The sequence below is a fragment of the Leguminivora glycinivorella genome, chromosome 27, assembly GCF_023078275.1.
Source record: "Leguminivora glycinivorella isolate SPB_JAAS2020 chromosome 27, LegGlyc_1.1, whole genome shotgun sequence".
In the NCBI taxonomy this organism is placed as follows: domain Eukaryota; kingdom Metazoa; phylum Arthropoda; class Insecta; order Lepidoptera; family Tortricidae; genus Leguminivora; species Leguminivora glycinivorella.
The window spans coordinates 3,380,417-3,403,756 of NC_062997.1; the positions used below are offsets into that span (position 1 = coordinate 3,380,417).

Genomic DNA, 23,340 nt, shown 5'->3' on the forward strand with positions numbered 1-23,340 from the left:
CTGAATCCGTAGCCTCTGAGAGTGCTGACAAAGTTGAAGCGATTTGTTTATTAGGTATTCTTCTGCTAAAATGTTTTATAATCCTTCAACAAGGAACGTCCTTTTAAAGGCGTGTCCGATTTTTAGGCTTGGCCCAGTAGATAAATCGAGGATATCCTCGTCTAATAATATGTCCCCCTGCTAGGACGTTACGGCTCCACGGGTTCCGTGGACCGGGTGAGCTCAGCGGGCTGCGCTGCGCGGCCTGAGTAGGGTCCGCGGTTACATATGATCTGTTGCGGACGACTGGCCTGATCGTGATCGTTCTTGGCTGGATCGAGTCGATAGCTCCTGGTGCGGTGTCCCCGGCGCTGGTGAAGCAGGCAGCTGCGATCTTCCCGATGAGGCTCGACGTCAAGCACGTGGTCCATTGCCGCCAAATCGAACTGGTCTTCACCGGTTTCGCAAATGTTAGCTTTCTTAAATTACGACAGAGACTACCCAGGATAGTAGCTCGCATCGTTTCTTACGTGAAGGTAACAGCCCGTAATTAGCATCATATATATTCATATGTTTACAACTAATAGTGGGTAGCAAGGAACAAAAGTATGAACTCGCAAAAACAGTACATGAGTAAAACGATCAAATGTGATAGCCAGACGCACTTTACCTTATGACACACTTACCCGGTTGACCTTACTCTATTTAATATTTTCATTGTAATGTTTTTCTAATTGAAATATTCGGTTAAGAGTTTTCTATCTAACCCCCACCATTTCAAGGATGGATGGGATGTTTTCACAATACATGTTCTATGTTTACAGTTGATCGCAGAAGTTTTAATCACCTTATACCCTTCTTAAAATGGACATTTTGCTCTTTCGATCGATATCGGCGACCGTAGTTTGAATGGCTACGATTTTAGTATATAACTTACTGTAAAAATATAAACCGAAAAATAAACCAACCTCTCGTCCTAATTAATGTTTAGTCAAAATCTTCGAATAAAATGCAATATTGCAAAACGTGTGATATTTGAGACACAATTTTTAAGCACTTTTTGACAATGTCACAAACTATAAATAGCACTGTTTTTTTTACAAATTCGCGAAGCGTGGGACCGTAGTGCAACCATTGAAACGTATGAACGTAATAAAATATACCTACGTGCTCAACTCGAGGAAACAATGCGGCAGAGAATTTTGTTATTAAAACATTATTCAAATTGTCGTTAATGGTCACGACCATTGCAAGTGTAAACCTTCGAATGATAACCATAATTGGTAACGCATCGGCTTTTTTGAGATAAAAATCGTTCTTATAAAAATACCAAAGTCACTATAAGCGTGCCGTTCAGATTTGAGGAGTTCGGTTCTGACCATCATCAGAAATTCCACTGCACCAAATGTCACTGTTCTGGACGAAAGTGCATGCTGTTCTTATAAAAATGGCAAAGTCACTATAAGCGTGCCGTTCAGATTTGAGGAGTTTGGTTCTGGCCATCATCAGCAGTTCCACTGCACCAAATGTCACTGTTCTGGACGAAAGTGCATGCTGTTCTTATAAAAATACCAAAGTCACTATAAGCGTGCCGTTCAGATTTGAGGAGTTCGGTTCTGACCATCATCAGAAATTCCACTGCACCAAATGTCACTGTTCTGTACGAAAGTGCATGCTGTTCGTATAAAAATACCCAAGTCACTATAAGCGTGCCGTTCAGATTTGAAGAGTTCCGTTCTGGCCATCATCAGCAGTTCCACTGCACCAAATGTCACTGTTCCGTACCTAAATGCATGCTGTTCCTTTATTAACACAAAAATCACCATATGTATGCCTTTCAGATTTGAGGAGTTCCCTCGATTTCTCCAGGATCCCATCATCAGAACTGGGTTCTGAGAAAAATGGGACCAATCTGTATGTATATACATTCAATCAAAAAAAAATTTTTCAAAATCGGTCCAGGAACGACGGAGATATCGAGGAACAAACATAAAAAATAAAAAAAAAAAACATACTTACAGACGACTTGATAACCGTCCTTCTTGAGATATGAGGCGACGGTTAAAAAAGAACCGCCTTCCTTTGGGGTTCTGGTGATAAATACTTTCAAATATATACTGTATATTTTTTAATGTTTGTTATTCGATATCTCCGTCATTTCTGAACCAATTTTGAAATCTGGATGATTCTGAAGTACTTACATATGAGAATGATTATCAGAACGGAACTCTAACCAGGGGCGGCTCACTCTTCATCAGCAGTTCCACTGCACCAAATGTCACTGTTCTGGACGTAAGTGCATGCTGTTCTTATAAAAATACCAAAGTCACTATAAGTGTGCCGTTCAGATTTGAGGAGTTCTGTTCTGACCATCATCAGCAATTCCACTGCACCAAATATCACTGTTCTGGACGTAAGTGCATGCTGTTCTTATAAAAATACCAAAGTCACTATAAGTGTGCCGTTCAGATTTGAGGAGTTCCATTCTGACCATCATCAGGAGTTCCACTGCACCAAATGTCACTGTTCCGTACGTAAATGCATGCTGTTCCTTTAAAAACACGAAAATCACCATATGTATGCCTTTCAGATTTGAGGAGTTCCCTCGATTTCTCCAGGATCCCATCATCAGAACTGGGTTCTGAGAAAAATGGGACCAAACTGTATGCATATACATTCAATCAAAAAAAATATTTCAAAATCGGTCTAGTAACGACGGAGATATCGAGGAACAAAAATTAAAAAAAAAAAAAAAAAAACATACAGACGACTTGATAACCCCTTCCTTTGAGATTTGGAAGGCGGTTAAAAATCTAACTAATAGTGTACCTGCACAACTTGCCTTGTCGCGAGAGTCCATACATCAAGCGCGACTTCAAGTATGGACTCGCGCGCGAGGCAAGTTGTGCTAGAAAGGCTGGCCTACTATGTGCAGCTGCAGTGGCAGTGCCGATATTATAGGGTCGTTGTGCTACTGTCCCATACATACCCACCATATTTTATATGCTACAAAACATCATTTTTATTAACCGACTTCAAAAAAGGAGGAGGTTCTCAATTCGATTGAATGTTTTTTTTTTTATTTTTATTTTTTTTTTGTATGTATGTTACTCGATATCTCCGAGAATCGTGGACGGATTTTCAAAATTTTTTTTTTGATCGAACCGGTATAACCCCGAGATGGTCCCATTGGCACCAAGTCAGGGTCTGATGATGGGATCCTGGAGAAATCGAGGGAACTCTTCAAATGTTATAGGCACATGTAATGTTTTTAATCTATTTTTCAAAGGTACACCAGTATTTACGTCTGATGGTAATAATTTTATGTGGCTGAGCTGATGATGGAAGGTCAACTCCTCAATGGTTAGGAGTTAAAGGATAATTCTTTCACTACTGTACATGTATTCGGACTGATACATATAATATCACTAGGAACCACTAAAAATCAACTGAGCTGATGATGGAAGGTCAACTCCTCAATGGTTAGGAGTTAAAGGATAATTCTTTCACTACTGTACATGTATTTGGACTGATACATATAATATCACTAGGAACCACTAAAAATCAACAAATAAATAAACTTTTTAACAAAAAATAAAACCGCCTTCAAAAATAAGCGCGTTACAAAACACGGAGAAACTAAAAAGCCAAAAATAATAAACCTTTCAATTCAGATTTCTTATCGTATTGCAATAAGCTAAACATCCAAATTATAAACAAATCAATTATTTTTGGAGTCGGTACCAGCCTGTGTATGGTTGGGTGGGGCAAACAGGCAATAGCAAGGCGACGAACAGGTCTGGTACCAACTACAAAAATAATTGATTTGTTTATAATTTGGATGTTTAGCTTATTGCAATACGATAAGAAATCTGAATTGAAAGGTTTATTATTTTTGGGGTTTTTAGTTTAGCCGTGTTTTGTAACGCGCTTATTTTTACACGTTACATATTCATAATTGTAACAGCGTAGATCCTGGTCACATTTCAAGACGCCAGTTTTTAGATTTTTTTTTAAATGCTAAAATTGATAAAAAGATTAAAAATTTAAATTTTGAAAAAACCCCCGACCGCGACCTAGTGGACCGATTTTCATGAAACATGGCTAAGAACACTCCCGACTAACACAGCTTTCAAATAAAAAAAACTAAATCGAAATCGGTTCATCCGTTCGGGAGCTACGATGCCACAGACAGACACACACACAGACAGACAAACAGACAGACAGACAGACAGACAGACAGACAGACAGACAGACAGACACGTCAAACTTATAACACCTCGTCGTTTTTGCGTCGGGGGTTAAAAAGGCAAAGCGCCATATCTACGCTACCGCGATCTAAGATTAATCTTAACTGTTATGGTGGTTTCAAGAACTCAGTTTTTTTTCCTTTTGCGTTTTGTAAGAACCCGCAAGCACAGTACAATAAAGAGTACTATCGTACAGTATGGCCACTCCCGCTCCCCGCTGTAAGTGCCGCCCACCCCCTCTCGGTTACCTCACAGTTACCGCTTTTCAAAATCGCGAACAGTCGACCTGTCATATTTGACTCATATAAGCATAGTACGCGTTCTCCTACACGAGCTTAGACTGTGTGCTAGGAACGGTCCTCTTTCATATATTCGATCGCCAGTGTCCGAGGTGTGCCGCAAGTGTAAAATGGGTTTGATAATATGTTTCATGAAATGTAAATATAGTATTTTATGCAACAGGCGTTTAAAGGAGGTCAAAAAAGACGAGTGGCGTGAGTAACAATTTGAGGCGAAGCCGAAAATTGTTATTGAGACGCCACGAGTATTTTTTGACTCAGTTAAACACCGTTGCATACAATACTTTTTCTACGACCATGCACTTAGTTTTTAATAGTTTTCTTGAATAAATTTCGTGAAATTCACACTGTTTCCTGTATTTTGACTCAAAGGTTTGTACTGTCAGCTCGGCTGCGCAAAGCCTTTCCGCGCACGCCCGCAGTGTCGTTATAAGGCGTTGCCATGGTTACAGAGCCAAACAATGCGTTTTCAGTTTTTTCGATACTGCGCGCATGCGCGGAAAGCCGGCGGACGCTGGCTTTGGGGAATAGACCTTTATGTAGGGTTTTAAAGATCTGTGCACGACCCTGTAAATGACGAATAACAGTTCGGGAGTAGAAAAATTAAATATCGTTGAACTTACTACACATTATCTTCTTATTTCTCCTTCTCAGCCTTCTTTTTCAGTTTCTCATAGGCGTCTGCCCTCCTTATGTTTATGTCCATTAGGTCGGCTCTCGGCTTCTTCAGAGGAGAGTTGTTGATATAGAAGTCTTCGTACAGCTGGTAATCCTGTCAAACCACCGACATATTGTAACATGGCAAATCTGCATGTTGCAATCACTGCGCGCACTGGCCAACGAGAAAATAACCTGACTACAAAATTTAAATTTTGAAAAAAACCCGACATAGTGGACCGATTTCCACCAGACATGACTATCAGCTTTCAAACAAAAAAAAATCTAAATAGGTTCATCCGTGCCGGATCTAGTATGCCAAAGACAGACACACACACAGACAGACAGATACGTCAAACTTATAAAACCCCGTCGTTTTTGCGTCGGGGGTTAAAAAATAGGTGCGCGATATTTCTATTCTTATCGGCCAGTGCACGGTGTGACTGAAATATGTATGTTTGCCAAGTTCAAAATCAAAATCAAATCAAAATAATTTATTCAGCAAATATGCCACAGGGGCACTTTTACACGTCACATGTACATATTTAGAAAATATTTAAAATTGAATTGAAATTACAATTGATACTATTATATACTAATTCTAAGTTCTAACTAAAGTTAACTCTATACAATTAATTAGAGATGTAGAAGGTCTCTAAATGTCGAATTACAACCAAGAACTACACTAAATATAAAAATTACAAATACAAAAAAAAGTCTAAAATTACTTTAGAGGTGCAAATGACTCTAAATGTCACAACTAAAGATAAAATATATACTTAATCTAATTCTCCTTAGAGATGTATATGGTCTCCAAGAGTCAAAATCATATATTTAAAATATTCACTAAAAGAAAGGAAACAAACGACAACCGAACAAAGTGTCCTAATTTAATAAAAATTAGAATTAAAGTTACTAAGTTATAACAGCCCCAGTAAGCTTAGTTAAACATGACCACCGGATAAATAATTCAGGAAAATGCTAGGTCGATTAAGAATAATACAAGCGGTCAAACGGCTGCTATACCTCTAAACTGAGAGATTCGTAGCTGTCGAAGGCGTCGATAAACTCCATCGGTGTGAGCGGAGTGACGTGCAATCTGAAAATATACCAAAATTTACCTAAAAGTACCTACATAATCCATACTAATATTATAAATGGGAAAGTGTGTGTGTCTGTTTGTTTGTCCGTCTTTCACGGCAAAACAGAGCGACGAATTGACGTGATTTTTTAATTAGAGATAGTTTAAGGGATGGAGAATGACATAGGCTACTTATTGTCTCTTTCTAACACCCCACTTCCCTAAAATGGGGGGGGGGGGGAATGTTGTATGGAGATAGCTCAGAAAACTAAAGGCAGTGTCAATATAAGGAACAAAAAAAGTAATTTGATTAAAATAAGGAAGTGGATAGCAATTATTTGAATAATATATAAACAGGTCTGTGAATGTATTAAATATAATATAAAGTGAAATATATAAATATTACGTAGTTGATAAATAGACATCATATTTTAAACAACTAAATACTCATAATTATCGTTGTAACGCCGTTCTGACATATAGAAAATCATTTATGTAGGTATTAGGTAGGTACGCACAGTGTTACGGCTAAAGGCTACTTGCATTAAATTATCTAAATGTGATGTACGGAACGCGAAGAACACGGCAGTTGCAAGTTAAAAAGATATTGCTTGAATTTAAGTTTGAAGGAGAATAATGTTTTGCCATTTTACTCATTGACACATGTGGTTTTGCGAGTTCATACTTTTTCACCACACCAACTGGTAAAGGCTTACTTTGCTATTCGAAAACAGATAGCAAAACTGCATTTTATCCACAAGAGTGCAAAGTAATTTCATACAAATTTTAACTTGATGTCTTGAGCCGGCTGGTATAATTTACGTGTAGATGATGATTTTGAATCATAAATATTGATTAGATTGATAGATTTGATTTAGTTTCATGTTTTATAGTCAATATTTTGTTCGTGTTGGTGTGGTGAAAAATTTTGTGTTTCACTTGGCGGCAAAGTTTGTTTAACCTTCGTGCCTTGAAACCCTCGCAACGCTCAAGATTCCACTTTTTGAACCACTCGCTAGGCTCGCGGTTCAATACTGGAATCTTTCGCTTGCTCGGGTATCAATATTAGCACGTGCGGTTAAACAACAACTTTGCCCCCTTGTAAAACAAACAACTATTGCTACTTGCTACTCACAATTTATGATAAACGTACTTAACTCTCAATAAGCAATGGTCATTGTCTAAATAGGCCAAATGTGAAGACACACTTCTCCTTATGACGCACTTACCCGTATTGACCTTACATAATGAAGTATCACAAACCTACACATATACCTCAATTTAATCCATATCCCATTCCCCCCCCCCCCTCTCAACGGTCAAACGCGCGCGACTCCTAGACGAGGCCCGTTTTTAGGGTTCCGTAGTCAACTAGGAACCCTTATAGTTTCGCCATGTCTGTCTGTCCGTCCGTCCGTCCGTCCGTCCGTCCGCGGATAATCTCAGTAACCGTTAGCACTAGAAAGCTGAAATTTGGTACCAATATGTATATCAATCACGCCAACAAAGTGCAAAAATAACACCCCCCTACATGTAAAGTGGGGGCTGATATTTTTTTTCATTCCAACCCCAATGTGTGATATATCGTTGGATAGGTATTAAAAAATGAATAAGGGTTTACTAATATCGTTTTTTGATAATATTAATAGTTTCGGAAATAATCGCTCCTAAAGGAAAAAAAGTGCGTCCCCCCCTCTAACTTTTGAACCATATGTTTAAAAAATATGAAAAAAATCACAAAAGTAGAACTTTATGAATACTTTCTAGGAAAATTGTTTTGAACTTGATAGGTTCAGTAGTTTTTGAGAAAAATACGGAAAACTACGGAACCCTACACTGAGCGTGGCCCGACACGCTCTTGGCCGGTTTTTTTTAAAGGAAATAACGTCGACCTGACGATTCTCTCTGCACACATGACTTGATGGAACACCTCCACGATGACGCCGAAACCGTAGCCCTGCAGCATCTTGGCCAGGCTCTGCACGCAGAAGTCTCGCTCCACGCTTTTTATACTGCAACATTCCAAAACGAAAGTCGAATTTAAAGCAATTATTCTTAATTGAAAGAGTCTTCCGTCACTATGGCCAGTGCTGGACGAAACGTCGGAAAAAAGGTAAAATAATGTTATTCAATCGCGTTCGACGTGGTACTTACTTAGTGACTTTAAATATGAACGAAGCGAAGTTATTACATACAATACAACTTCACATAGCTGGACAGGAATGCCGGAAGCATTTCGAGGTTTTTACCTGAACTCTGGGAGACCTTGTAACAATGATATTGGGTAAGCGTTTTGTCAAGGTCATTATATTTACCTTGAATCTAGACACGCGGTAGCGTGTCAAGCCAAGTTAACCAAGTTCAAGTAAAAGAACTGGCGAGCAGCAAAAGAAAATTTGGCTGTTTACATACATTTCGACTGTCATGATACCGCTCCTTTCTATGGAACAGCCAAATTTTTTTCGCGATTTCGGCATTGGTCCCATAACAATAGTTATTTGTTATACAAGGGGGCAAAGTTGTATTTTAACGCCGAGTGTGGAATTGAAAAACGAGCAAGTGAAAGGATTCTATAGTTGAACCACGAGCGAAGCGAGTGGTTTGAGAATAGAATCCTGAACTTGCGAGTTTTTTAACACACGAGAAGTAAAATACATTTGCACCCGAGTATAACACAAAACTTTTCCCCTCACTATAGCGAGGAAACTACAACGCAAAAAATGCATTTATCACTGCTTCCAGTAGTTCCACAGGTGGTAAATCATCTTTATTACTAGATTCACCTACTTTTATCAATTTTGAAGCAGTTAATTTGACTTTATTCAAGGTCAAATTACTTTACCCACTAGTGGATAAAATGCGTTTTTACCCGCTGGTATTAAAGGACAAAACACGTGTTTCCGAGCTAGTGAGGGGAAAAATACATTTGCACCCGAGTGTAACACAAAACTTTTCCCTCACTATAGCGAGGAAACTACAACGCAAAAAAATGCGTTTATCACTGCTTTCAGTAGTTCCACATGTGGTAAATCATTTCAATTACTAGATTCACCTACTTTTATCAATTTTAAAGCAGTTAATTTGACTTTATTTAAGGTCAAATTACTTTACCCACTAGTGGATAAAATGCGTTTTTACCCGCTGGTATTAAAGGACAAAACACGTGTTTCCGAGCTAGTGAGGGGAAAAAGTATTTTATTGACCATTGAACTTGGCACCCGTTTGACATCACTTCTTTCTTCGTTGAAGCGAACAACCAAGGCGTATATCATATTGTTGAACTTGGCTGTCATTTCACATTTATGTTTTTGAAGATATCCCATCTTTAGTCCGGATTGATTAAGGAGTTATGGATGAATGATAACCAAAACTCTACTTGTGAGGACTAACAAGTCATTCTACTTAGTCGGTCCTAAAGTTCTGTCACAAATGTTTTAACTGATAAAATTTTAGTACCTGGGCGACCGAGCTTCGCTCGGTGTTCTATTTTATTATACTTCTTGTGTTTTTTACATGACAGACTTACCACTTCCAAACAAATTTGTATGAAAAAATCAACAGTAAATCACTTAAGAGGGCTTTCGTGTTAAAAATAGTGAAATCGCAACCGAGCGCTCGATCATACCGTGTGTGGTATCGAATTAAAGGGCTTTGCGAGTAGTTTATAAATATATATCACATTATAGGACTTTTTCTACTTGGTCTAACAAAATATGAGAAAATGTCCAAAAGTGGTAATAATTGTACCGGTGAAGGCTCGTTTTCAAAAAATTGGCAAAAATCAATAATAGCAATTTATAATCACTAAGGCATAACAGCAATTTAAGTAAACGTTGCAGATTAATTTAGTATAAAACTTACTTCGCTGTGATGTAGATTTTTAAAGAAATTGTCACTTAATTTTAGGTAATTTCTGAAAAAAATTGAATTCGCCTTAGGCTAGTTTACTCTTTTTCAAAAACTTAAAATAAAAATCTAGTCTGAAATGATTGTGGTACAGGATATACGAATTATAAATTTACCCGTTTTAATATTCAAAATTGTCCAAATTTTACAAATAAGATCGACTGATTCAGCTCTATACGTGCGTTTTTCTAAACGTGCATTAGAGAAAAAATCATAATTAATTTAGTGAGTTAGTTTCCAAAAATCCAGTCTTATAAAAATCAAGATAATAAGATGCTCTAACTGGAACTTGAATTAAATAAATCTATTGGATAACGGAAAGTGTAGTATTTCACCGACTAAAACTATCAATTTTACATTATTTTGACGTTTTTTTTGAAAGCAGCCTTAAATAAACAAATAATTGATACACTATAGTTATATAGGTACTTTATTTTACTTTAAACATAATTATCTGACAGTTTACACAATCAACATAACGCATAATAGCACTTCTGTTTGAAGTATTGAGTTTTAAAATAAATAATACTGAGATAACGGAAGAAGCTTAAAATTCGTAATAAAAATTAAAACACTTAATGAATACGTAAGTTTTATCACCCGAGAATCATAAGACATAGAGTATATTGAATAGTATCAGGGGCGGCTCATTTCGCGATCCTTTCACCGCGCTACAAGTACATGCCGGCGGCCGCAAGTTCGCGGCCCATTCAGTGGCGACGACTTTCGCGCGGCGCAATAGAATTCAATGTCGTCTGCACGCGTGCGGTCCGTTTGTTAATGTAGGTAATAATTTAGAATGGCGGCGTTTTGTGAACTTCAAAGGAGTGAGCCTTCTGTACTTGTCCTATTATATATTCTGTGATAGTATGGTATAGAGTTATCAGTCAAGATTTTCGAATGAAGCGCCATCTATTATTAAGTTACGACAACTTTTCATGTGACTTTCCATGCCTAAAGGATTTAAGAACATAAAGTATAAAGCATGTGGACCTCCTAGTGAGTATTATATTCTTTGATGTGGACCCTCTTAAACGTGGAACGCCACATATTTATGGCAAGATTTCTAAATGGGTCCTTCATCTACCAGTCACATTAATTAATAAATATTTGAACGCTAACTTATTTGCCAATAAAACAGGACATTAACAAAATTTACAATTTAATACATGTAATTGGCCATAGAATGCCGTTCATTAGTTTGCGGGTGGTACAGCGACATCTAGCGAAAATTTTGGACATCAAAAATACTTATACATTTTACGATAACAATCATTACCCAGTTTGCGGGGGTAACAGTGACATCTAGCGAACAACTTGCACTACGGCATAAAATTGTTTTTCACGCCCTCTATCGTTAATTTTCCTAAACATATACAAAGTACATCGGATTTACTATTTCCTTTGACTGAAAACACCGTGTCATAAGATTCATAAGTTAGTCAATGTTTGTTGTTTCGTATCCTTGACCTGTGTCGCCATCTAGTTTTATCATAAATAGTACTTACATCGAGCGAAAGAATTCTGTCTTAACAACTCAACTACTCCACACGAGATGGCGCGCGTTTTGCCACGAAAGCTCAAATAGAGATGGCGGTATGTGCCTATTATTTCCGGATAATTCTAGAATGTAATAGCACATCTGTTTGAAGTATTGAGTTTTAAAATAGTACTGAGATAATACAAGAAGCTTAAAATTCGTAATAATAATTAAAACACTTAATGAATGCGTAAGTGTTTTCACCCGCGAATCATAAAATTCATAAGTTAGTCAATGTTTGTTATTTTGTATCCTTGACCTGTGTCGCCATCTAGTTTTCTCATAAATAGTACTTACATCGACCGAAAGAATTCTGTCTTAACAATACAACTACTCTACACGAGATGGAGCGCGTTACACCACAAAAGCTCAAATAGTGAATTTTTCTATTCGTGTTAAGTATTATTTTCATTAATATAAAAAGACTTGAAAATATTATAACACCTCGCCCGCGAATTATAAGTTACCTAATGTTTGTTGTTTCGTATGCGACGCCTTGATCTGTGTCGCCATCTAGTCTTTATAATAAATAGTACTTACATCGACCGAAATAATTCTGTCTTAACAATACATCTACTGCACACGAGATGGCGCGCGAAGAAAAACGCGAACTCGAAAATTCGCGTTTTCCGAGACCTAAGGATAAGTTAGATCGATTTTTCACCTCCGAAAACCCCCACATAACAAATTTCAGCGAAATCGTTAGAGCGGTTTCCGAGATCGTCGGTATGTATAAATAAATAAATAAATATACAAGAATTGCTCGTTTAAAAGTATAAGATATAAAGGTTTTTATTCAATAAAAAATACATGATATCAAAACCTGTTTTATACTTATTAAAATGTGATATAAACGATCGAAAATGTAGATCGTGATTTTTAGGAATCCTTGATTACTTTGAGTTTGTCGATAGACGTCAGCACGCGGAAAAATAGACTTCGCACAAAAAAAGCGTGTTACAAAACACGGAGAAACTAAAAAGCCAAAAATAATAAACCCTCGAATTCAGATTTCTTATCGGATTGCAATAATCTAAACATCCAAATTATAAACAAATCAATTATTTTTGTAGTCGGTACCAGACCTGTTCGTCGCCTTGCTATTTCCTGTTTGCCCCACCCAACCATACGCAGGCTGGCCCCGACTCCAAAAATAATTGATTTGTTTATAATTTGGATGTTTAGATTATTGCAATCCGATAAGAAATCTGAATTCGATTTAAGGTTTATTATTTTTGGCTTTTTAGTTTCTCCGTGTTTTGTAACACGCTTTTTTTGAAGGCGGTTTTATTTTTTGTTAAAAAGTTAATTTATTTGTTGATTTTTAGTGGTTCCTAGTGATATTATATGTATCAGTCCGAATATATGTACAGTAGTAAAAGAATTATCCTTTAACTCCTAACCGTTGAGGAGTTGACCTTCCATCATCAGCTCAGCCACATAAAATTATTACCATCAGGCGTAAATACTGGTGTACCTTTGAAAAATACACTAAGAACATTACATGTGCCTATAACATTTGAAGAGTTCCCTCGATTTCTCCAAGATCCCATCATCAGACCCCGACTTGGTGCCAATGGGACCATCTCGGGGTTATACCCGTTCGATCAAAAAAAAAATTTGAAAATCGGTCCACGATTCTCGGAGATATCGAGTAACATACATACAAAAAAAAAATAAAAATAAAATAAAAAAAAAACATTCAGTCTAATTGAGAACCTCCTCCTTTTTTGAAGTCGGTTAAAAAGGAAGAAAAAAACATTGTTACATTAGCCAAATAAAATAATTATTTTTTTAGTATGAGTTCTCTGAATTTGGGCATATTGAATTACTGGTATTTCATTTTCCTAGAAATCTTTAAGTCTGCTAGTAACCTTTAGAACTTGGGTACTTTTCAGTAAAACGCTTAGATTTCACAATCATCAACGGGAATGTGCAACAAAACGTTGTACAGTAGCAATATTGTCCATTTAATTCACAAAAATCATATACAAACTTAAAGATAAAAGACCCAGCGTTTATAATAAGTATCATTAAAGCATATTAAGACAACCAAAAATAAATAAAAAATAAAAACGTCCGGAAGAGGTCGCGTGTTTCTTGACTTGTTTTTTTACCAAATTTTCAGATGTTACAAGGAACCACGCGAAACTGCGACAGCAAAGTACTTTAAGTAATATTGCAATTTATTCAGTATGAAACGAGCTTTCAAACCATGCATATGCATAGTAAGAAATATCTGTCAATAAAGTTTTTATCACTTAAAACCTTTGTGACAGAACTTTAGAACTGACTAAGTAATGACCAACTCCTTTGCAAGATAGTAAGAGTAACTATAGGTGACATAGGTGTACTGTTGACCTGGTCTGGTTTCTGGCGATATGTTCTAAGTTTAAGACTTAGATTAAGGGGTGTTAGCTAAATGTAAAACTTATAATAAGTACAAAGTTTAAATACCTTTGCAGCTTGTGGTAGAAGAATAGCTGTAGAGTATTATAGTCTGTTCGCGGCACCAGGATCATCTCATCGAATATGGCAACCATAGGAGAGGCTGGAAAGCCGAATGGAGTTGTGCAGGTTGCTGAAATTTTATTTTGGATTTCAGAGTTCTTATTCAGGAGAATTTCAGACTATTTTAGGAATTGACAGGGCAAGCTACTGCTCAATTTTTCCAATACTTCGACTCCATTTACGACCGTTTACGTTTTGACGACCGGTCTGCCCTAGCGGATAGTGACCATGGCTGCTATGCCGCGGTCCTGGGTTCGAATCCCGGTAAGGGCATTTATTTGTGTGATAAGCACAGATATTTGTTCCTGAGTCATGGATGTTTTCTATGTATATAAGTATGTATTTATCTATTTAAGTATGTATATCGTCGCTTAGCACCCACAGTACAAGCTTTGCTTAGTTTCGGGCTAAGTTGATATGTGTCGGCCACACATGCACGTTTTGATAGCATAGGCGGAGAGCGAATAAGTAATAGCGGTGCGCCGGACGAACGCTACGCTATAAAAACGCTTTATGTGGAAGAGTTGCTAGTTGACGCATGATTGACGCGTGATTGTCACTAGATGTCACTTAACTATGTCTATACAAATAACCGCATTTACTGATGTATGGAGTTACTACACTTCCCTTGCTTATTCCTTTATGGTGTAAGGTGTCCCCAATATTAATTTATTATTTATTTATTTTATGTTATTTTCGCCCGTGTGGTGACGGGTTAAGAATTTCATCACCCCCTTTCTTCCCGTGGGTGTCGTAGAAGTCGACTGTGGGATACGGGTTAAATTGTGGCGTAGGCGAGAGGCTGGCAACCTGTCACTGCAATGTCACAATTTTCGTTTTCTTTCAACCCCTTTTTGCCAAGAGTGGCACTGAAACTTGAGTAGTTTATGTGCTCTGCCTACCCCTTTATGGGATACAGGCGTGATTGTATGTATGTTGTATGTATGTTATTTTATGTATTTATATGACACGACGTATGACTTACCTATAAAAATGATTTTATCATCAGCAGCTATCCCTTTCACACACTTGGTTAGTGCGGCCTTGACAGCATTCGCTCTCAAATGTCTCTGCTCTGGTGGAACCTAAAAGGAAATAATAATCATCATCATGCACCGTCATCATATTATTTCGCGTATTTGCCATGGATGGCTCATGGCAGTCTGAGGTCCGCTTCACAACTAATCTCAGAAATTGACGTAAAAACATGTCTTCTGTGTGTGTTGTCTGAGTGTGGTTACGAAAGCATCTGTCTTCTGAACCTCGCTCGATCCCATATAGTAAACTAATGCCGTGTCATGCGTGGGCGACGGTCGCGCGACCGTCGCAGTCGCGTCTCATCGCATCGTCTACTTCCATATCGATAAGGTTTGATTTCGTATGCGTCGCATCGCCTTCGCGCGACCGTCGCCCACGCAAGCCACAGCGTAAGACGTATATAAATTAGTCTGGCTCCTTCACGACGCTTTTCTTCTCGGAAAAGCGACTGGCAATATCAAATGTAATTTAGTAGGTACATAATTTTTTTTTCGAATAAGTTTTTTTTTTCAAGAAATTCATTTAGGGGACAAGCTTTTATTGCCGACTGTACCTTTCTTTCAACAGTCATCTGCTGCTTTCCGAGACGTTTCTAAAAACCCCTTACTCGATGGGGATACGACATTTCACAATAGAGTTCGTATGATCACCTTTCTGCTCCATCATCAGATCAGCTCCATGATACCATAATATTGCATTGTCACGTGATTTACATATGTGTGCAAAATATCAGATCAATCAGAAACCGGGAGTGGGTCAAATTTAGCTTTTCTACGTTTTGACCCAAACTAACATACTAACGAGGCAATAAAAGTTGTAAAAAGTTATCAATTTAACCCACGACCTCTCGATTAAAAGTTACCAGCCTAGTGTGGTGATGATGATTAAACATTTAACCACCACGTATTCTCTCGCTGATGCAGTAGAAGTCGACTGTGGTATATGGGTTCAATTGTGGTACGGGCGATTGACTCAGCCACTTGTCACTTTAATATCACAATTTAGTTTTCTTCTAATCCGTGAATTACTAGGATACGGCACTGAAACTTGAGCAATTTCATGTGCTGTGCCTCCGTGCAGCCGGCGTATCATGCTGCCAATTTTATCACTTATCCACGTGGATAAGATATCTGTCACTCTCACACTGACATACTTGCTAAAGCGTGACGGATGTCTTATCCACGTGGATAAGTGATAAAATTGGAAGCATGATACGCCGGCGGGCGTGAGTTTTTTTTTATACCACGTCAGTGGCAAACAGGTGTACGGTCCGCCTGACGGAAAGCGGTCACCGTAACCTATGGACGCCTGCGACTCAAAGGGTGTCACAATCGCGTTGCCGACCCTTAAGATACTTGTACACTCCTTTTTTGAAGAACCCCATACTGTAGTTCATCGGAAACACCTCGGCAGGGAGCTCATTCTACAGCCGGAGCGTCCGCGGGAGGAAATTCCTCTGAAACCGCACGGTACGCGACCATTTAGGTTGCAAGGTGTGTGGATGAGCGCCCTGTCGAGGGGGTCGATGAGTTTATGTATAACCTAACCACAAAATTAAAATTTTGAAAAAACCCCCGACCGCGACATAGTACACCGATTTTCATGAAACATGGCTAAGAACACTCTCATATAACTCAGCTTTCAGACAAAAAAACTAAATCTAGATCGGTTCATCCGTTCGGGAGCTACGATGCCACAGACAGACACACACACAGACAGACAGACAGACAAACAGACACGTCAAGCGTATAACACCCCGTCGTTTTTGCGTCGGGGGTTAAAATACACACATAGATGGCGGCACAAAAAATGCCTTGTTGTCATCGATTATTTTAGATTGGCGTTAAGTGTCAATTTCGAGTCATAAATCTACGTCAAAAGTGACACTTAACGCCATCTACAAGAAAATCGAAAGCTACAAGACATATTTTTGTGGCGCCATCTATGTGTGGTGTAGTGTATGCGCGTTCTTAGGCGGTCGCATTTCAATGTATGGGATGGTATGATCTTATATTTAATCTATGGTAAAACAAAGACCTTGGCAGGGGGGAGGAATACCCTCTCCACATCTCTCATGTAGACGACGCAGGGCTGGAACACCCTGGCTGCGAGGAACACGTCTTCCACCGTCTTCCCGGGCCGGTCCACCACCGCGCTCACCATTTCTGGTGATATGTCTATCTTCACCGCATCTAGAATAAGTTTCTATAACCTAACCACAAAATTAAAATTTTGAAAAAACCCCCGACCGCGACATAGTGGACCGATTTTCATGAAACATGGTTAAGAACACTCCCGACTAACTCAGCTTTCAAACAAAAAAAACTAAATCGAAATCGGTTCACCCGTTCGGAAGCTACGGTGCCACAGACAGACACACACACAGACAGACAAACAGACAGACAGACAGACAGACAGACAGACAGACAGACAGACAGACACGTCAAACTTATAACACCCCGTCGTTTTTGCGTCGGGGGTTAAAAATAATTTTTAAGAAAAAAAAACCGCCTTCCTTTGGGGTTCTGGTGATAAATACTTTCAAATGTTGGATTATGTTATCAATTCGTCTGTATATTTTTTAATGTTTGTTATTAGATATCTCCGTCATTTCTGAACAAATTTTGAAATTTGGATGATTCTGAAGTACTTACAAATAATAATGATTATTAGAACGAAACTCTAACCAGGGGCAGCTCACTCTTCATCAGCAGTTCCACTGCACCAAATGTCACTGTTCTGGACGTAAGTGCATGCTGTTCTAATAAAAATACCAAAGTCACTATAAGTGTGCCGTTCAGATTTGAGGAGTTCCGTTCTGACCGTCATCAGCAGTACCACTGCACCAAATGTCACTGTTCTGGACGTAAGTGCATGCTGTTCTTATAAAAATACCAAAGTCACTATAAGTGTGCCGTTCAGATTTGAGGAGTTCCATTCTGACCATCATCAGGAGTTCCACTGCACCAAATGTCACTGTTCCGTACGTAAATGCATGCTGTTCCTTTAAAAACACAAAAATCACCATATGTATGCCTTTCAGATTTGAGGAGTTCCCTCGATTTCTCCAGGATCCCATCATCAGAACTGGGTTCTGAGAAAAATGGGACCAATCTGTATATATATATATATATATATATATATATATATATATATATATATATATATATATATATATATATATATATATATATATATATATATATATATATATATATACATTCAATAAAAAAAAAAAATTCAAAATTGGTCCAGTAACGACGGAGACGCCTTCCAAATCTCAAGGGAAGGGGTTCTCAATTTGTCTGTTTTTTTTTAATGTTTGTTCCTCGATATCTCCGTCGTTACTAGACCGATTTTGAAAATTTTTTTTTGATTGAATGTATATGCGTACAGATTGGTCCCATTTTTCTCAGAACCCAGTTCTGATGGTGAGATCCTGGAGAAATCGAGGGAACTCCTCAAATCTGAAAGGCATACATATGGTGATTTTTGTGTTTTTAAAGGAACAGCATGCATTTACGTACGGAACAGTGACATTTGGTGCAGTGGAACTCCTGATGATGGTCAGAATGGAACTCCTCAAATCTGAACGGCACACTTATAGTGACTTTGGTATTTTTATAAGAACAGCATGCACTTACGTCCAGAACAGTGACATTTGGTGCAGTGGAACTGCTGATGATGGTCAGAACGGAACTCCTCAAATCTGAATGGCACACTTATAGTGACTTTGGTATTTTTATAAGAACAGCATGCACTTACGTCCAGAACAGTGACATTTGGTGCAGTGGAACTGCTGATGACGAGTGAGCCGCCCCTGGTTAGAGTTCCGTTCTGATAATCATTCTCATCTGTGAGTACTTCAGAATCATCCAAACTTCAAAATTGGTTCAGAAATGACGGAGATATCGAATAACAAACATTAAAAAATATACAGACGAATTGATAACATAATCCAACATTTGAAAGTATTTATCACCAGAACCCCAAAGGAAGGCGGTTTTTTAGGGTTCCGTAGTCAACTAGGAACCCTTATAGTTTCGCCATGTCTGTCTGTCCGTCCGTCCGTCCGTCCGTCCGTCCGTCCGTCCGCGGATAATCTCAGTAACCGTAAGCACTAGAAAGCTGAAATTTGGTACCAATATGTATATCAATCACGCCAACAAAGTGCAAAAATAAAAAATGGAAAAAAATGTTTTATTAGGGTACCCCCCCTACATGTAAAGTGGGGGCTGATATTTTTTTTCATTCCAACCCCAACGTGTGATATATTGTTGGATAGGTATTTAAAAATGAATAAGGGTTTACTAAGATGTTTTTTTGATAATATTAATATTTTCGGAAATAATCGCTCCTAAAGGGAAAAAAAGTGCGTCCCCCCCCCCCCCCCCTCTAACTTTCGAACCATATGTTTAAAAAATATGAAAAAAATCACAAAAGGAGAACTTTATAAAGACTTTCTAGGAAAATTGTTTTGAACTTGATAGGTTCAGTAGTTTTTGAGAAAAATACGGAAAACTACGGAACCCTACACTGAGCGTGGCCCGACACGCTCTTGGCCGGTTTTTTTCTTAAAAATTATGTAATTATAGTTTTGTTTATGTAACATTTTTAACATGTTTTTAAATTCAAGGAAAAATGGAAAAATGCACAACTCTGGCAGGACTAGACCCTGCGACCTAAGGATCTTTGCTGGAGCTGTCGATAGAACCAAGAGTAAATAGGTATCTCATAGGTAAGCGTGCTCCACCGTAGACCGCATCATCACTTACCATCAGGTGTGATCGTGGTCAAACGTCTACCTATTCATACTAAAAAAAAAAAGTTAGCCACGGAGCCCTACTAAATCAGCGGTTCTCAAACTTATTTTCCCATGGAACCCTTTTAGAAAGTAAAACATCTGACGGAACCCTTAATTTTTTTTATTGCAATCTTTATTTTAATAAGCAATCATGATAGTAAAATCATTACACTAGATTCTAATGTGAGGTATTACATGAAACTGTTTTTTTATTTTTTATCAATTGGTGAATATTTGGTTTTATGGAAGAGAGTTGAAGTTGCATATCAGGTACCCAAAATTCACACGGAGCCCCCAGAGAGGCTTTGCGAAGCCCTATGGGTCCGCGGAGCATACTTTGAGAATGGCTGTACTAAATAATCAAGTATTTTTCATTCCTTCCCTCAACGCCCAAATGCCTTATGGTAGCATATAGCGACATTTACCTATAAGAATTCGTTTAATACATGGTACCTACCAAATTGTAGAATACCTACAAAATGCCTCCTACGTACATTAATTGCTGCGCCCATCAGGGCTTCATGTGTCATTTGTGTACCTACCTATACTTTTAAGTACTTGTAAAATCTGTAATGTACATGTGAATTGCAATAAATAAATACAATACAATTGGCGTTGCGATCCAAAGGGGGAACGCAGCTAGCCTTATGGGAACCTTACCGGCGGGTTCAGACCTCGGTGACCTTGCCTAGTTAATAGGTACTTTAAATTTATTTTCATAAAATTTTAAATTTTTTAGGTAACTATTAGTTTTAGTTTTGTACTTCGTTATAGTTTTAGGTTAATTTTTATTACTAAGCTTCCATTGTATTATGTACTTAAAGTTAAACAATAAATATATTTGAAGCAAAAGAGAAGGCTAACGAAAAAAAAACAATACAAATATGTTTCCCCTAAACATAGCGTAGGTCCACGATTTAACCGACTATGCTTTGAATAGGCCCGGATGACTCCTCTACAAGTCGCAATTCTCAACCGATTCCCGTAAATTTTTCACCAGATTATAGTTTGTCGATTCAGTTTTAGGTTATTTTGTGAAATACGAAAATTGCCATTAATGTCTTGAGCCCCTATAGCGTGTGCTTACGACCATCGCGACTTGACTGAGATAACGACAGGAAGAACTAATTTTCATACAGGTTAAAGCTAACAGTGAGCGACCATGACACACTAAAGCCATTCAGTTGAGGTTGAGTAAAAAGGACAGAGCTATAGCCGTTGCATACTCGTATGTATAAGTATATATCGGTGCCTTTTTCTCCACCTAAACTGTGTTGGTTAGTACATCCTGGTAGCCCCCTACGTCACTTAGAGTACTAGTCTAGTACAGTAAACGGCGATAAAGAACGCACATCAATCTTTGGAAAGAGATAAATTAACGTCACATAAGCAAGAAAGAGACAGCGCTCTACGAAGACGAATTAGACGAAAAACCGATGTGGAATCATTATCGCCGGGTATTGTAACTAACTCATTTCTCCCGCGACACAGTCCACAAGAAAGCTCTTGCCGTTGCGAGGCTGCCCGAGTAGCATGACGGCGCGGTTGCGCGGGGTCCCGGGTTCGAGTCCGCTCGCGAGCACGCACGACAGCACGAGTCGCTGGCGCACGTCCCCGTAGCCGGGAGGCGGAAAACTGTTAACAAATCATAAGCACAAAATTTAAAAAGGTGAATTAAATTAAAAATTAAATAAAAAACGGGTGAAAAAAACTAAAAGTGCGAGCTTTTAAAAAGTAATAAAATAACTAAATAAGTAGCTCTAGGAATACCTACCTTCCTTCTTACGAAATACCTACCTTCTTCTTCTTAGGAATATCTACCTACCTTCTACCTTCTTACGAAATACGTAAGATGAAAACCTAACTACGAAATTCTTGAACGTAAAAATTTTGGTACTTAAACATAAAATTACTTGAATTCTTAAACACAAGAAATATGACAAAATAAATTATTAATTATTATTCTCTTTATTGATTTCCATTATTAATTAATGGTAAAGTGTTGTCGCGTCGGGGGACCGCTCTCAATATTAGCGCGAGGGCAGACGTCGTTGACGGTTGTGTTTCCGATGCAGTCTTTAGTCTTATTTTAAGATTGGGTGTTGAAATTTTTGCTCAGCACTTATCTAGTTTGTTTGGTTGTAAACATATACGTTACTTGTAATTCTAATACTTCCTTTGACATTTTGGTTGTATAGTTACATTGTTCATGTTCAGGTAGTTAGTTTAATGTATGTATATGTACCTAGTGAATTTTTTGTTAAACATTTATTAAGTTAGTTTAGCTGTGTAAATATTTAGTTTTTAAGTTTCAAGTTAGACAGGCAAAGAGCGGTCCCCCGACGCGACAACACTTTACCATTAATTAATAATGGAAATCAATAAAGAGAATAATAATTAATAATTTATTTTGTCATATTTCTTGTGTTTAAGAATTCAAGTAATTTTATGTTTAAGTACCAAAATTTTTACGTTCAAGAATTTCGTAGTTAGGTTTTCATCTTACGTATTTCGTAAGAAGGTAGAAGGTAGGTAGATATTCCTAAGAAGAAGAAGGTAGGTATTTCGTAAGAAGGAAGGTAGGTATTCCTAGAGCTACTTATTTAGTTATTTTATTACTTTTTAAAAGCTCGCACTTTTAGTTTTTTTCACCCTTTTTTTATTTAATTTTTAATTTAATTCACCTTTTTTTTGTGTCGGGGGTTTTTTAAATTTATAATTTAAGGTTTTTATTTCTTTCTTTTTATAGGGGGCTCTTTCTTTTGTCATATTTCTTGTGTTTTGGAATTCAAGTACCGAATTGTATGTTAAGTACTTACCTACATTTTTTACGTTCAAGATGTTCTAGAGGTAAGTGCATGCTGTTTTTAACCGACTTCAAAAAAGGAGGAGGTTCTCAATTCGACTGAATGTTTTTTTTTTTATTTTTTTGTATGTATGTTACTCGATATCTCCGAGAATTGTGGACCGATTTTCAAAATTTTTTTTGATCGTACGGGTATAACCCCGAGATGGTCCCATTGGCACCAAGTCGGGGTCTGATGATGGGATCCTGGAGAAATCGAGGGAACTCTTCAAATGTTATAGGCACATGTAATGTTTTTAGTGTATTTTTCAAAGGTACACCAGTATTTACGCCTGATGGTAATAATTTTATGTGGCTGAGATGATGATGGAAGGTCAACTCCTCAATGGTTAGGAGTTAAAGGATAATTCTTTCACTAGTGTGCATATATTCGGACTGATACATATAATATCAATAGGAACCACTAAAA

At 37.8% G+C, this 23,340-nt stretch overlaps 1 protein-coding gene across 1 annotated transcript in view; it reads right to left on the bottom strand.

Moving 5' to 3' along the window:
• Positions 1-5,165: 5,165 nt before the first annotated feature.
• LOC125240203 (dynein regulatory complex protein 11-like) overlaps positions 5,166-23,340 on the bottom strand; it is a 39,013-nt gene continuing 20,838 nt past the window's right edge. Inside the window, exons 12-18 of the mRNA XM_048148027.1 lie at positions 21,537-21,700; positions 17,299-17,453; positions 15,209-15,308; positions 14,170-14,293; positions 8,159-8,278; positions 6,212-6,284; positions 5,166-5,300 (exon numbers count right to left, since the gene is read on the bottom strand). Coding sequence (XP_048003984.1) covers positions 5,166-5,300; positions 6,212-6,284; positions 8,159-8,278; positions 14,170-14,293; positions 15,209-15,308; positions 17,299-17,453; positions 21,537-21,700 — 871 coding nt within the window. The remainder of the gene's footprint in view (positions 5,301-6,211; positions 6,285-8,158; positions 8,279-14,169; positions 14,294-15,208; positions 15,309-17,298; positions 17,454-21,536; positions 21,701-23,340) is intronic.